This window comes from Chrysochloris asiatica, unplaced genomic scaffold (genome assembly GCF_000296735.1).
Source record: "Chrysochloris asiatica unplaced genomic scaffold, ChrAsi1.0 scaffold00023, whole genome shotgun sequence".
In the NCBI taxonomy this organism is placed as follows: Eukaryota; Metazoa; Chordata; class Mammalia; order Afrosoricida; family Chrysochloridae; genus Chrysochloris; species Chrysochloris asiatica.
In genome coordinates this window covers 20,610,670-20,626,833 of record NW_006408541.1, presented here as the reverse complement: position 1 = coordinate 20,626,833, position 16,164 = coordinate 20,610,670, and the positions used below count along the sequence as shown (strand labels likewise).

At 44.5% G+C, this 16,164-nt stretch overlaps 1 protein-coding gene across 2 annotated transcripts in view; it reads left to right on the top strand.

Annotated features, from left to right (window-relative positions):
* Nucleotides 1–3,766: 3,766 nt before the first annotated feature.
* Nucleotides 3,767–16,164, top strand: part of MYBL2 (v-myb avian myeloblastosis viral oncogene homolog-like 2) — a 56,801-nt gene continuing 44,403 nt past the window's right edge. For both annotated transcript variants that reach the window (XM_006839284.1, XM_006839285.1), the window contains exons 1-2: nucleotides 3,767–3,786; nucleotides 8,420–8,513. In XM_006839284.1, coding sequence (XP_006839347.1) covers nucleotides 3,767–3,786; nucleotides 8,420–8,513 — 114 coding nt within the window. The remainder of the gene's footprint in view (nucleotides 3,787–8,419; nucleotides 8,514–16,164) is intronic.

Sequence of the window (16,164 nt, the reverse complement as noted above, 5' to 3'; positions counted from 1 at the left end):
CTAGTCCCTACAGGGAGCATTCTCATTTAAAGTTAGTTTTACCCCCTTCCCCATGAATGTCCCCTACTTCCTTGATGGGTGTATTCTTATTTTAAAGAGTCTAGTAGGTCAAACTAGTCTCTTCCTTTTCTTATTGTTCCCTTTTGTCCTGCCAACTTGCGCTACCCCCAATATATCCTTGATTTTGAAGATGGATCACCCCAACAGCTATTTCTCACACATGGATCATGACAAGCTGTGGACAGCATTGCCAAGGATGAGTATTCCAGAACACTGAATTGTACTCATGAGGAACCTGTACATAGACCAAGAGGCAGCTGTTCAAACAGAACAGTGGAACACTGAATGGGTTATAATCAGGAAATGTGTGCACCAGGGTTGTATTCTTTCACCATACTTACTCAACCTGTATGCTGAGCAAATAATCTGAGAAGTTGGATTATATGAAGAAAAATGTGGCATTAGAGGAAGACTCATTAACAACCTGTGATATGCAGATAATACAACCTTGCTTGCTGAAAGCCAAGAGGACTTAAAATATTGATGAAGATCAAAGACCTTTGGGTTGTACCTCAATGCCAAGAAAACAAAAATCCTCACTACTGGACCAATAAACAACATCATATAAATTAAGAAAAGATTGAAGTTGTTAAAGACTTCATTTTGCCCGGATCAACCATCAACACTCATGGAAGCAGCAGACAAGCAATTGAACAACGTATTGCATAGGCAAATTTGTTGTACAAGACCTCTTTAAAGTGTTTAAGAACAAAGATGTCAGTTTGAGGACTAAGGTGCACCTGACCCAAGTCATAGTATTTTCAATAACCTCATAAGCATGTGAAAATTGGACAGTGAGTAGGGGAAGACTGTAGAAGAATTGATGCATTTGAGTTATGGTGTTAGAGGAGAATATTAAAAGTACCATGAGGGGGGACTACAAAGACAAGAAGTGACTGGCTTACAAGCTATTCAATCTGGGTGGAGCTGATGAAAGGAGTTACAGATGGGTAACTCGTGATACTGTAGTGAATAATGCTTATCAGGATGGATTATGAGGGTTGGAAATGCAAAGGTAGAAGTTTTGTAACAAGGAAGGGAGTGATTAATTCTCCAGGATAGGAGCAGAGGCCTCTGGGACCATCAACGGAGAAGAGCCAAGAGTGGGACCCTACCCAGAGAAACAGATGCCTGAGATGGAGACAGAGATGATGACATGGAGTGATGAAGTGACTGGGGACTTGGGACCCAGAGAGGGAAAGGGACTGTGGGCCGAAAACTGAGGGGAGGAGGGGGAAGTGTAGGGGGCGGGTTTCTGGGATGTACCCTTTGGGTGGTTGATGATGCATGGAGGGGATTGGAACCATGGCAATGAGATGATATACGATGGAATGAATGTAAAACTAAAGTTCTGCCATGTAAACTCTCATATAATTCACAATAAAACATTAAAAAAACAAAACAAAACAAAAATACCATGGACTGTCAGAAGAACAAACCAATCTGTGTTGGAAGACATACAGCTAGAATGCTCCCTGGAAACCTGGAGGGCCAGACTTTGTCTCTCATACTTTGTACATATTATCAGGAGGGACCAGTTCCTGGAGAAGGTTATCATGTTTGGTCAAGTGGAGGGTCGGAGAGAAAGAGAAACCCTAATGAGATGGATTGGCACAGCAGCAGCAGTGGGCTCAAGTGTAGCAGTGATTTTGAGGCTGGTGCAGGACCGGGTACTTGTTCATTCTGTTATGCATAGAGTTGCTATGCATTGGTATCAACTCAATGGCACCTAACAACAACTACAACAACAGTGTGCCCTAATCTGTAAGCTCAGCTGAATCCTGTCTACCATGGGCATACCCTGCTGGTATTTAAAATACTAGTGGCATAGCTTCCAGTACCATAGTAACAGTCAAGCCATTATAACACAACAAACAAACAGTAGCTGGTATATTGTAAAAAAATATGGAAATTATATATATATACTTTATTTTTTAGAGATGAGGAAACAGGCACAGAGGATTTAGGAAATTTGCCTAATACTCCTAGTACATGTAGTAAGTAGTAGTTGCATAGTCTACACCCTTAAATATTATACCCTAGCACCCTAGCACTGAATGGAGGTATTTACATGAATAACTATGAAGGAGGTAGGTGAGGGAATCCCTGAATTAAGTTGTATGGAAGCATCATGTGCTCAAGATGTTCATCTTCCTTCTGCTATGGTAAATGAAGCTTGTGGCCAGCAGTTTCTGGAAGAGGGATCCATGGATTAAGCAAGGGCAGAAAGTCTGGGTCAGCCAGGCAGCTTTCAGGTTCTCAGTTCCTAGTTCTTTTCACCTTCCTCTCTGCCCTTCCTGGGAGCCCAGTGTGTATTTTGTAAATAGCAATTTAAAATGGAGAATTCTTGCTTAGCCTCAAGGAATTTAAGTAATTGGTTTATTGAATTCAGCTCAACAGATTTACCTGGGGCAATTCTCCTGCCGGGCTTTGGGATTATAGGGTGAATTCTGAGTCTTTCAGGATTCCTGGGAGTCCTGGTGTGGCCCTGTGGGTGAATACGCCAGACTGCAAAGCCGTTTGAACTGCAATGTTGGGTGGTTCAAGCTCACCAGCTGCTCCTTGGAAACCCTATACAAGGTTGCTATGGGTCAGAACCAACTCGACGGCACTTAACAACAATAGGATTCCTGGATGCCCTTAGTTTAAATGAGGAAATGCACAAGCAAGTCATTAGGAGATTGTGGACAGCTGAAAGGGAATTAGGCCGATGGGAGGGTTAATGGCACAAGCCAAAGGAAGGAGGCCAGGCCATTTCTTTTAGCCAAGGGTGGAGAATGTGAAGTAAGGAATTTGCCCTGAGGGGCAGAAGAGCAAACAATGGGAGAGACAAGCAAAAAACCAAACCCACTGCCAGGGAGTAGATTCCTACTCCTAGAGAGCCTGTTTCAGAGGGTTTCAGAGGCTGTAAGTCTTTACGGAGCAGAAAGCGCCTTCTTTCTCCTGCTGAGTGGCTTGTGCATTCAAACTGTTGACCTTGCAGTTAGTAGTCCAGTGCTTATCTTACAGTGCAACCAGAACTCCTGAGAGAGAAGGATCTTAAATTCGGGAGAGACGGGGTGGGGTTTACATTTATTAAATTCGCTTGGGCCACCAGGACCTGTTGAATTGGCGGCTGGAAAGAAAGGTTCTGGTGCGGGTAAGCCTTTAGGACGGGGGTGGGTGGGGGTGGGTGGCTATAGGGACCGAGAAGCTTGGCTGGGACTAGTTCTGGGTTTTTTGCACAGGCAGTTTTCCCATCCTCGTGCCTCTCTCTTTTCTCGGTCTTTGCTGTGTGGCCCGCTTACTACAACCAGCTCAGTCATAAGGTCGTCCCAAGTCCTAGCTAAGTCGCCACCGTGAGCACGGGTCATTCCCCAGCCCTGGGACTTGGGGCCTCAGGGCCTGTGCAGCCCCGGTCCCGCCCCGGCCAGCTGGCCCCGCCCCAAGCCCCGCCCGGCCCCGCCCCCGCACAGTCTGCCCGCCCGCGCGCTGGGCCCGGTAGGCGCCTAACCTCTTGGCGCGAGATAGGAAAGTGCTTCTGTGCGCGCCGGCGGTGTCTGGAGCTCCAGCGCACCGGCCGCGGAACCTGCGGGCCCGCTGGCGGATCCGAACACAGCTCCGCGCTCCGAGAGGTCGGAGCAACCCTTGCCCTGGCCCCAGCCTCGGCCTGGCCCCGGCCCCGGGCTTATCCGGCCAGCGGACTGGTGCAGCGCGACTCGGGGGGATGTCTCGGCGGACGCGCGGGTGAGTGGGTCTGGGCGGACTGAAGGCCCTCTCACCGTCCCATCCCCCTTCCACCTTCATGGCCACCTACATACACTGTATTTCCCCTTACCTCACCTGGCCACACTGCGCCGTGCGTGGAGGAGGGGGCTTCCGCGGGAAATACTGTGTCCTGGGCGTCCCGGGGCAGGGGCGCGCGCAGAGCCAGGGGTCTCTTGAGGACCTCTGGCTCCGGGCTTGCTTGGTGTCGGTGCCTAGGCGGGCGGGTCTCTTGAGGCCCGGGCCAGGCCTGCATGATGTCATTTTGTCTCCCGCCTAATTGCGGGGTGGGGGTGGGACGACCGGTGTCAGCTGGAAAGACCTTTACAGGGGAGAGAGACCACCTCCGGAGAGGGAAAGTGTCTCCCCTAGTCTCAGCGAGCAGGAGGCCCAAACCTGAAAGATAGTTGGCCACTTTTGGCCCTGATTTCACGGTGAACCTTTCTCCCCAACTTTCTGGGAAGCTCAGAGCACCCCAAACCCTCCCCTCTCTTCCACCGTCTGAGGAGGGGGCTCTTTTGTCTCCCCAACCTGGGCTGTGCGCCCGGCTTGGTTTCGTTCTGGAACCCTTTGTGTTCCATGCCAGGAGCAGCTGGGGTTGAAGGTGAGGGGAAGAGAATAAAGTGTGTCAAGGCTGCTATGTGCCAGAGGTCCCTGGGACAGCCAGAGCCCTGGTCTCCATTTTACTTGGTCCCCAGAGAATGAAATTAAGCCTGGAGCCCCGGCTGTGGGCCATCCATTGCCTTAATCACAGCAGTGTGCCTGGGGCCTGAGCTCTTGAGAAGGTTGGAGGACAATGAATGAGGCCTTCCCTCTCAGAATACTCCCAGCCCAGCTCAGAAGCTCAGAGGGCCTTCTGAGGTGGAGGATGGAGACCTGTGGATTCATCACTGCTAGCTTTTCCTACTTACTTTCAACGGGGACATGCTGAGTCCAGTGCCTAGGGACAGTGACCCTGGCACAGGGAGACTAGTGTCCTAGGAGTCGTTTTCAGGGCCCTGTAAGCACTCAAAAGTGTTTTCCCAGGTCCTCCATCACTCCCTCTACTCAGTGGAGACCCCTGCTCCCATGTGAGAGATGGGGCTTGGATCCTGTACCACAGCCCTCTACTCCTAACCTGGCCACTTGCTGTAACTCTCCTCTGCCCCAGTGCCCTAGTTCTTGCTCTGCTTCTGACCCACCCAGTCCTGGAGCAGAGCCCAACACAAGGAAAGGCCAAAGAAAGAAAGGGTGTGTTGGGTAGAAAGTGTTTGCCGCCATTCACTTGCCCTCTGCTTTTTCAGCTGGGATTTCTAGGTGTGGGAACTTGAAGGGGTAGAGTTCAGGAAATTCTAGGCCCAGCTCTGTGGACTTGTAAAGTAAACTTTCAATTTCCACATCTATTAAATGGGAGTAGTTTAATGGCAATGCATGGTGTAAGTAATAGAATCTCTGTAGGTTCTCCCAGTTGTCTGAGATGCTGTACAGAGTGTCATGCAGGTACCCTTTGACCCTTGAAGAAACCCTTGCTGAGTTTCTATGAGTAAACAGATTGTTTCCATCAATGAAGTATCTGTGGGCAGTTGATTCTTCTCCCCCTGTATAATATATAACAAAACATTTGTCATTTCAACTTTTTTTTCATGGACAAGTCAATAATAGTAATTAATGTTCATCATGTTCAACCACCACCACGACCTGTTTTCATAGTTTTCTTTCACCCTTAAAAGCTCCCTGAGCTATGAGTCTGGGCCAGTAGATTTTAACTCCAGCTTCATTCTCCTAGAGTGTTATGTAGATGTATTGCCTCCTGTTTGAAGTGCTTGACTGTGAGCCAAAGGCTGCTGGTTGAAACCTACCCAGGGGCTTCATGTGAGACTTTCCCCCTGAAGACTGTTATTGTATTCCATTGATTCTGACTCATAGTGACCCTATAGAACAGGCTAGAAGTGCTGCCCCACAGGGTTTCCCAGGCTGTCTCCGTACAGAATCAGACTGCCTTATCTTTCTCTTGAGCAGCTGGTGGGTTTGAACTTTTGTTTATCAGCCAAGCATTTAACCACAGTGTCTTCTGGGTTTCCTTTGTTGTTAAGTGCCATTGAGTCAGTCCCGACTCATAGAGACCCTGTATAGGGTTTCCGAGGAGCAACTTGTGTGTTTGAACCATCAACTTTGTAGTTCAGACCGACCATGAAGTCAAGTACTTATCCTTTGGTGCCATACCAGGACTCCAGGAGACGTTTACAGCCTAGAAAATCTTAAGGAGGCAATTGGACACCAACAGCATGAGTACCACTTTGCCATGGAATGGGAATGGTGGGACAGGGCTGAACTTCAGTGCCTCTCCTACCTCTAAAAATTTACGTGAATTAGAGCTCTGGTAGCGTACTGGTTACTAATTGGGCTGCCAACCTCTAGGTCAGCAGTTTGAAAGTACCAGGGGTTTGAAAACCCTAGACCTAGAGGCGTTTTGCTCCCGTACCGATTTATAGCCTTGGAAACCCTGTGCAGGGTCACTATGAGTCCGAATTGACTCCACAGTACTTAACAACAACAACAACCTTAATAAGCAGCAGCCTGGCACCTGCATTCTTCCACGTATGCACCGCCTGTCAGCCCCCAATGATGACAGTGATTGCAGCGGAGAGCTTACATTCGGGGATAGCAGGGCTTCCCATGGGCCATGGGAGGTCCCCAGTGTGCTGTGGAGCTCCAGGAGTGACTTCAGGAAGCAGTGCTGAGTTCTGGAGAAAGGGACAGGAATGTGCATATGGGAGGAAGCCGCCTTCCTACTTTCAAATACAAGGACTGCACTTGTCTGGGCTATGCAGAGATGAGTGGGCTTTTCTGGTTTAGGAGCATCCCTCCCAGAGGTGACCAGACACAGGTCCTGCTGCGTGGAGTTGGGAAAGGCTCTTAAGCTTCCATGAGCACGTGATCGTCTTTAAACCTTATAATTATGAAAATTTTTGTCATATTGAAAAAAGATTAAGTGGAATCTGAGTGTTGATTGTTGGTAGGTGTCGTCCTTATACATAACAGAATGAAACACTGCGCCCTCCTCACAGTTGTTATGTTTGAATTCACTGTTAGTGCAACTGTACCAATCCATCTCACTGGGGATTGCAAAAACTGAAAGGCTGGGTCTGACTTCCCCTGACTTCACTTCCCCTGGCTTCACAAGGGGGAAAGAGAATCAAACTCAAAATCAGCCCAAGGCTGATTCCTATGAAGCAGAGGTCAGACATGCTTCCAGCCTACAACCTTTACTCTGAAACCAGCCTCCCTCCTACAGCACTCTTCTTCACATCTGTGTTCCACAATCCATTGCAGTGACCACACAGAACTCATAACAATGCTCACAGTTAGGGGGTTTTTAGGGAAGTGAACAGGGTACAATTCAGGATCAGAAAAACACAGGATGCAGCAATTTTCCAGTCAGGAATACCTCTTGTCTGCCATACAGCAGGTATTCCTCGCTCTTCCACCTCTCAGTCTTGTGGCCCCTTGACCTCTGCCTTGCTCAGGCAAGTGTTAACAAAGCTCTTTTAACCAGTCTGAATGCCCAAAGAGCACATTCTGCAAGCCAGGCTCCTGTATGCTGCAGTAACTGTCATCATTGGGGACCAGCTCTGCCACCCTAGGGACCAGCCTGTAGGGACCCAGCTTTCCCTAGTACCTGGGCCTAGTGCCCTCATTGGCTGTCTCTATACCACTGCCTCAGCCGGTGCTGCTTTTCTTGGTAGGGATTTCACACTCCACCCGTGCTCGCTCTTGATGGTCCTGTGATCATCTCTTCCTGCTTCTGAGATGGCTCATTTTAAAGCTAGCGGGATGGCAAAACTAACCAGTCCCAGACTTACAGTGCTGTACACCTTAATTGCATCACTTGTTGGAATTATGGATGGTACTGGTGTTGGTTATGCACTGTGGAGTTGTTTGCGATAGAAAAGCCATTATCAGGTAAATTCAAGGTACCTCAGGTCTCTTCCTCTTTTTCACTGACCTTCCACTCTACCAAGCATGATGTTCTTCTCCATGGACTGGTCACTTCTGATGATAATCATGTCTGAAATATGAGAGATCCTGCCTTCTAAGGAGCATTCTGACTGATTTTCTAACATAGATCTGTTCTGGCAGTCCATGGTACTTATATTCTTCACCAACACCAAACTCAAATGCATCAATTCTTCTATGGTCTTCCTTATTCACTGTCCAACTTTCATATGTATACGAGGTTATTGAAAATACTATGACTAAAACATTCACCTGAATGTTTTAATACTATCATGAGTTTTATAAGGTGAAAGCTTACTTTGTGTAGCTTTTGAAGTCATTGGAGTTTTCTTTACAATAAAGAAAAAACAAAAATAGCCATGTTGTTGTGAAGTGCCATCTAGTCAATTCTGAACCATAGTGACTCTGTATAGGGTTTCTGAGGAGCAGCTGGTGAGCTCAAACTGCCGACCTTGTAGTTCAAACAGCTTTGCAGTCTGGCGCATTAACCCACAGCGCCACCCCAGGGTTGTTAAGTACCCCTAATCTTGACTGACCACTGCCAGCACACAGTGCCCACCTGTCATGTAGCAGCCTGTGGAGATGCATGGTCTTGACCTTTAGTGTGCTCTCCCTGCAGTGAGGAGCTGGATGAGCCACACTACCAGGACACAGACTCCGATGTGCCCGAGCAGAGGGACAACAAGTGCAAGGTCAAGTGGACCCACGAGGAGGTGAGTGACATGGCAGTACTGGGGGAAGGATGGCAGCTGGGGGGCCCACGAACAGAGCCTGGGGTATCTGCCCGATAGCCCGACTGGGAAGATGAAGAAGAAGGAGGGCATGAAGGAAGCGGGCTGGTCCTCTGGTTCAACTTGATACTTCTTAGCATTCTTGGTGGTGGCTGTGTGTTATGGAATCGGTTCCAACTCATAGTGACTCTGTACAGGGTTTCCAAGGCTGTAAATCTGTACAGGAGCAGAAAAGCTTCATCTTTCTCCTACGGAACAGCTGGTAGTTTCGAATAGCTGACCTTGTGGTTCACAACCCGATTAGTAACCACTACGCTACCAGAGTTTCTAGTATTCTTGGGAACTCTTAATTCTGAGGAACCTTGGTGGAGCTATGTCCCTCAGACCTCAAGGCCAGTAGTCTCTGCCACGATTGTGGAGGTGCTTTCATTCATGGACATTGTTATGTTTTCATGTTCACAAGGTATGGCCTGTCTCATGGCTCCCTTTTCCCTTTAAAAAAATTTATTTGATCTTGTGACATAAGAGTCTGAATTGATTTTCTTCTGGCTACATCTTTTAATCAACTTTATTGAAAAAAGACTTATTTGTAATCAAATGTACTCTTTATTCTATTTTTTTACATTTTATTTTGTTCTTGAGACTATACATAGCAAATCCACTGCCATGAAGTTGATTCTGACTCATAGCGGCCCTGTATAGGGTTTCTGAGACTGCTGACCTGTGTTAGCAGTATAGTGCCTATCCTATAGCACAACCAGCTTCATTTATACATAGCAAAGCAATTCAAGAGTTTCTATACACACCATTTAGTGCCATTGATTGCATTCTTGGAGTTCAACCATTCTCACATTCACTACCCGCTAAGGTTCTTTGCTAATCTTCCAAGTTGCTTTTGTCACTTTCATCCCATACAGATAGCTCTTCAAAGAGTATAATGATCAAGGCAGACCTTTTTTTTTTTTTAACTAGTTAGCAATACTATTGTTTAATTTTAAGAAGATTTCAGAGGATATTTTTGGTTTAAGTTTTAAAAATGGATGTATGGCAGTAGTTTCAGGGAGTTCGTTCAACTTTGTCTCCAGGAAGTCTGCATTCCATGACAGTGAAATTCTGCCCTGCATTTCCTTTTTTTTGATTAGGATTCTTCTATGGAACCTTGGATCAAATGTTCAGTAATGGTATCCAGGCCCCATCTAGTTGTAGTCACAGGCAAAGAAGATAGTTGCAATTAGTCACACATTCCATATACTCCTCCTGTTCCTGACTCCTTCCTCTGTCCTCCAGGTGAACAGATATCAGTTGTACCTTGGATGGCAGCTTGTAAGCTTTTAAGACCCTAGGCACTGTGCAAGGGACTAGGAGGTAGAGCAGAAGCACTAATCAATTAACTAGGATGTCCCATCAAACCAGGACCCTAAACCTCCTAACCAAGGATCCAAATCCCATGAGGTGTGATTGTACATAAGCAGTCTCAGCAGCTACACTGGTTTTCAGATGTATAACTTATTGACAGAAACTACAGAAGTCAGCCTTGCAACCCTTCCCTTAGTGTGACTTTTCTACCACTGTTCACTCTCCTCTTTTCCTTTCCCTCCCATCTCTTGTTAAGTTTCGACTCATAGAATGTTAGGATTTCCAAGGCTTTACATCTTTGAGGTGGGCAGAAAGCCTCATCTTTCTCCGGTGGAGCGGTTGGTGGACTTGAACCGTGGATCTTGTGGTTTGCAGTCTAGTGCTTAGCATATGGAGCCATGGTGCCCCATAGTTACTATCTCTGGTAACTGCTAATAAACTTTGTTCTCTATATATGGAAAAATTCCATTATCTTTTAATCCAGTATTCCCAGAAACTTTTTGAAAGCCCACATATGTTTGCCTTTTCTTGTCTTGTTCTGTAAGTGAGGTCATACAATATTTGTCCTTTTGTGATTAGCTTATTTGACTCAGCATGTCTTTAAGCTCCATCCATACAGTAGCATGTTGTTAACTGCCGTCGGGTCAGTTCCGACCCATAGAGACCCCTGTGTAGGATTTCCAAGGAGCAGCTGGTGAGCTTGAACTGCTAACCTTGCAGTTCAAACAGCTCTGCAGTCTGGCGCATTAACCCACAGCGCCACACCAGGACTCCACAGTAGCATGTACCAAGACTTCATTTCTCCTACTGGCTGAGTAACATTCCATGTGTGTATGTACCGCATTTCGTTTATTCATTCATCTAAATAATTGAACACTTAGGTTGTTTCCAATTTTGACTGTTGTGAACAGTGATGCAGTGAACGTTGGTATACAAGTCTCCTTTTGAGTCTCTGCTTTCACATCTTCTGAGTATATATGTAGGAGTGAAATTGCTGGGTGATGTGGTAGTTCTGTTATTTTTAGTTTTTGAGGAATCGCTACACTATTTTCTACAGTAGCCAAACCATTTTGCATTCCCACCAATAGATAAGGAGCCCTGGTAGCTTAGTGGTGTATGAGTTGGGCTGCCAACCTCAAGGTCAGCAGTTTGAATCTATGAGCCGCTCCATGGGAGAAAGATGAGGCTTTCTGCTCCTACAAAGATTTAACAGCCTCAGAAACCCTACATAGGGTCTCTGTGAGCTGGAACCGGACTCCATGATACACAAACACCAGTTGCAGCAATAAGGTTTCCAGTGTCCCCACATCCTTGCCAGTATTTGTTACATTCTGGTTTTTATCTTAGCCATCCTGGTGGTGTTGGTTATGTGCCATGGAGTCAGTTCTGACTCATAGTAACCCTGTATAAGGTTTCATAATGGGGAGTAAAATGGTATCTCCCTGTGGGTTTGATTTGCATCTCTGACGGCTAATGATGTGTTTGGTGGACATTTGAATGTCCTCTTTGGTGAACTGTCTTTTCAAGTCCTTTGCCCATTTTATAATTGGATTATTTGTTTTTTTTGTTAGATACACAATTTCAGAAGCTATTCTTTGCTTTTGTGATAAAGTCTTTTGATGAACAAAAGTTTACAATTTTTTATGGGATCCCATTTAATTCGTTTTGTCTTTTGTTTGTGCTTTTGTTAACTATATTAGATAGTTCATTGTCGAAAGCTAGGCCTGACAGTTTTCTCAGAATTTTATGATTTTAGTTTGTAGGTTTAGGTCCTGAATCCGTTTTGAATTTGTGTTTGTGTGTGATATGAGGCATGGATCCTATTTTATCTGTGGAAATTCAATTTTTTCAGCACCACTTACTGATGAGACTATTCTTTCCCCATCAAATGGACTGAGCAATCTTGTAAAAAACCAGTTAACTGTAGATGTGTACGTTTATTTCTGGAGTCTCACTTCCCTATTAGTGTTGTTGTACCTGAACTGTACAGGCTGTTTTGATTACTGTAGCTATTTTAAAATCAGGAAGTCTGAGTCTTCCTACTTGGTTCTCTTTCAATCTTACTTTAGTTATTGAGAGCCTCTTGCTAGTCCATACAAAGTTGAGGATGGTTTTTCTACTTCTATAAAGAAGGCTGTTAGAATTTTGATTGGGATTGCATTGACTCTCTAGATTAATTTGGGGTGGTATTGGCATCTTAAGCCTTCCAGTCCATGAGCATGGAACATCTTACCATTTATTTAAGTCTTCTTTAGTTTCTTTCAGGAGTGTGTCATAGTTTTTATTATATATATAAGTCCTTCATGTCCCTTTGTAGATTTATTCCTAGATATTTTATTCTCTTAGATGCTATAGTAAATGCAATTGTTTGCCTAATTTCTCACTGAGATTTTTCATTATTAATGTGTGAAAACGCAACTGATTTTTGTTGACCTTGTACCCTGCAACTTTGGTAAATTCCTCTATTAGCTGTATAAGTTTTCTTGTAAACTCTGGGGTTTTCTATATGTGAGATTGTGGTGTAGTGAATTATTTAATATGTCTCTTTTTTAGCCTTAGTCTTTGTAACTGACTTTTCCTGGTGGGTCTGGGTAAGAAAAAGTGGGAGAAGATACTGACAGAATGACACGATTCTACTGTGGACTCTTTAACAGTTCATTGTAATTGTGAAAACCTGGACCTGTTAATATGTATAAAATGAGCCATCTCAGCAGCAGTAAGGGGCATCTTACTACCACCAAAGAAGAAGAGCCAGGATGGAGCTTGTCTGTTGAACACAGAGATCCCAGCATATTGGATCTCCTCAACCCAGGTCAGAAATCTGTGACACTGGAGAGGTGCCAGAGGAGCAGCAGCAGCAGCAGCTGAATCAAGAGTTCGTGGAGCAAGAGACGCTGAGTGACTTTGGGCAGGAGGCTTGCTTGCAAAGTATGGTGCCTCCAGGAACTTAATTGGGGAAACTAGTCTTCTGACTCATGGAGCTAGAACTGAGTGCCTTCAGGTTGAGGCTTGTGGAGTGATGTGTCTGTCCTGTGTGCATTTTATCAGCAGCCCTGAAAGAGCTTTGTAATATTGCCTGGGCAGAGAGTGGCCTGCTGGTGCATGGTTGGCAAGAGGCTGGCCTGACTGGAAGAACTGTGCCCTGAGCATTTTCTGATCCTGTATTTGTAACCTCTTAACTTCCTAAATAAACCTACTATATTAGGAGTCCTGGTGTGGTGCTGTATGATAAGCACTGGACTCTCAGTGGTTCAAACCAACCAGCCGCTCCTTGGAAAGCTTTTATAGGGTCTCTATGAGTTGCAGCTGACTGGATGGCTGTTAACAACAACAACAACAATGATGTCTTTGAGTTCTGTGTGGGCATTGCAATGAATCAACGAACCCAGAGTGCTGTGGGAGGGATGTTGGTGACATTTTTTGCAGGGATCATATCTGTGAATAGAGATAATAGTATCACATCTTTTTCATGTTCGATAGCTTTTATATCCTTTTCTTGTTTTACTGCTCTGGCTAATTGAAAAAATGGAATTGAATAGAAGTGGCAAGTGCGGCCACCCTTGTCTTGTTCTCAGTTTCCAGGGGGACACTCAATCTTTGTCCACTAAGTATAATGTTGATTGGTGATTTTTCATATGTATATGTCTTAAATCATATTGAGGAATTTCCCTTCTATTCTCATTTTTTTGAGGATGTTTATGAGGAATGGATGTTAGATTTTATCAGATGGGCTTTATCAAATGTGTGCACATTGATCATGTAGTTCTTTTCTTTTGTTCTAATGATGTGGAGTATTATGTTGATTGATGTTCTGATGTTGAACCATTCCTGCATTCCTGGAATAAATCCCAGTTGGTCTCTTATAACACGCAGTTGGATTCTATTTGCTAGTATTTTTGCATCTATATTCATAAGAGATATTGACCTTTGTCTCGTTTTGGTATTAGGGTTATGTTTGCTTCAGAGAATGACTAAGGGACTATTCCTTACTTCTTTGTCTTTTGGAAGAGTGTAAACAGTCTTGGTATCAATTGTTTGCTAAATGTTTGTTAGAATTCCCCGGTGAAGCCATCTGGTCCAGGAGGATTTTTTGGTTGGGAGATTTTTGATAACTGAATCGTCTCTTCACTTGTTATAGGTCTGCTGAGACTTTCTGTTTCCTTTAGAGGTAGTTTGAGTAGGTTGTATGCTTCTGAGAATTCGTTCATTTCTTGTAGCATATCCAGTTTGTTGCCGTATAGTTTACAATATTCTGTCATAATTCTTTTTATTTCCACTGAGTCAGTTGGAATGTCCCCTCCTTTTTAAAATTTGGTTATTTGCATCTTTTCTTTCAGTCTAGCTCTTTAGATTTTTATTGGCACCCCCCCGCACCCCCCAACTGCATTTCTTGTATTGTTGATTCTGTTGTTTTTCTGTTCAATTTTATTTATGCTCTAATGTTTGTTCTTCTGATACGTTTAGCCTTAATTTGATCTTTTCATACTACTTTTTGGCATTGTTGAGTTAGGCTGTTGATTTTCTCTTTTTTTTATGTAGTTCTTTGTTGCTATATGTTTACTGCCTTCACTGCATTTCAGACATTTTAGTATGTTGTACTTTCATTTTCATTTAATTTGAGGAAATTTATGAGTTCCTTTTGATTTCTTCAGTGACCCGTTAGTAGTTTAATGTTGTTGTTAAGTGCCATCCAGTCAGTTCTGACTTACAAGGACCCTTATAGGGTTTCCGAGGAGCTAGTTGAACCACCGATCTTGTAGTTCAAACTACCTTTGCAGTCCAGCGCATTCATCCACAGTGCAACACCAGGACTCCATCGTAGTTTAATAGTTGTGGTGTTTAATTTCCGTGTTTGTGTATTTTCCAGGTTTTTAAAAAAACTACCTGTTACTGATTTCTAGCTTCACTCTGTTGTGATCAGAGAAGATGCTTGGTGTGATTTCAGTCTTCAGATTTATCAGGGTGACTTGTGTGACCTAACATGGTCTACCCTGGAGAATGTTCCATGTGTCCTGGAGTAGAATGGATATTGTGCTGTTGTTGGATAGATGTCTGTGAGCTCTAGCTGGTTTCCATGATGAACTTCTTTCTAGATGTTTTGTCCAGTATTAAAAGTGGTGTATATTGAGGTCTGCCACTATTACTGTAGTAGTATGGAAGGTGCCTCCAAAAATTCATGGAAAAAATGAAATGAAAATGGAATTTTTCCATGAACTTTTTGAAGCCCTCTTAATAGTTCTCCTTTCAGTTATTTCTATCACTGTTTGCTTAATGTATTTAGGTGCTCTGCTATTGGGTTCATAAATGTTTGTTATGTTAAATCTTATTAATTAACCCTTTCTTAAGTTGGGTTCTCTAGAGAAGCAAAACCAGTGCTCTCTCTCTCTCTCTCTCTCTCTCTATATATATATATATATATGTTTATATCAAGGGAGTGGCTCACAATCGTAGAGATAGGAGAGTCCCAGTGCAGGCCAGGCAAACCAAGATTGGCAGGTGGGCCCACAAGGCAATAATCCCAAATTGGACACAGAGCAGGATGTTGGCCCTGGAGCAGGGGTGACAGTAAAGGTGGTGGTTGACCAAGGCTCGGGCAGGTGTGAGGCGTGAAGCACACAAGTTGGGGTAACAGGAACAGGCGTGCAGGGCCCTCTAGTGGGCATCCGGTTTTCTAGGCACACACAGCGGGCATGCCCAGCAGACAAACCTACAATAGAGCAGGCCACTGGTGCAAAGAACCAGAGATTGGAGGAAGACAACCCAGAGGGTGGAGGAAGACCTAGATACGAGATCCAGACCCAGCGGGGACGAGAGTTTTTCCTGATGCCCATTATATTGGGAGCAGACCATACCCCAAGGAAACATCCTTTGAATTGATTGGCTGCCTGTAGCCAATCGTCATAGAAGTAACTGTCACTGCCAAACAACTGGGAATCCTGGCTCAATCAAGTTGACACAGAACTTTAACTATCACAGACCCTTTTATCACTCACTATATAATGCCCATCTTTATCTCTTCTGACAGATTTGTCTTTAAGGCTGCATCGTCTGGTATTAAGATTCCCATCCAGCTTGCTTTTTATTATTATTTGTTTCCATCCTTTACATTTCAACCTATGTGTGTCTTTGGGTCCATTCTGCCACTGTTTGCCTGTTTATTGGAGTATTTAGCCCATTTATATTCACTCTTTTTTTTTTAATTAAATGTTTTTATTTTGCATTGAGTGAAAGTTTACAGGGCACATCATCAGCTTCACATTCAACCATTCATATAGCT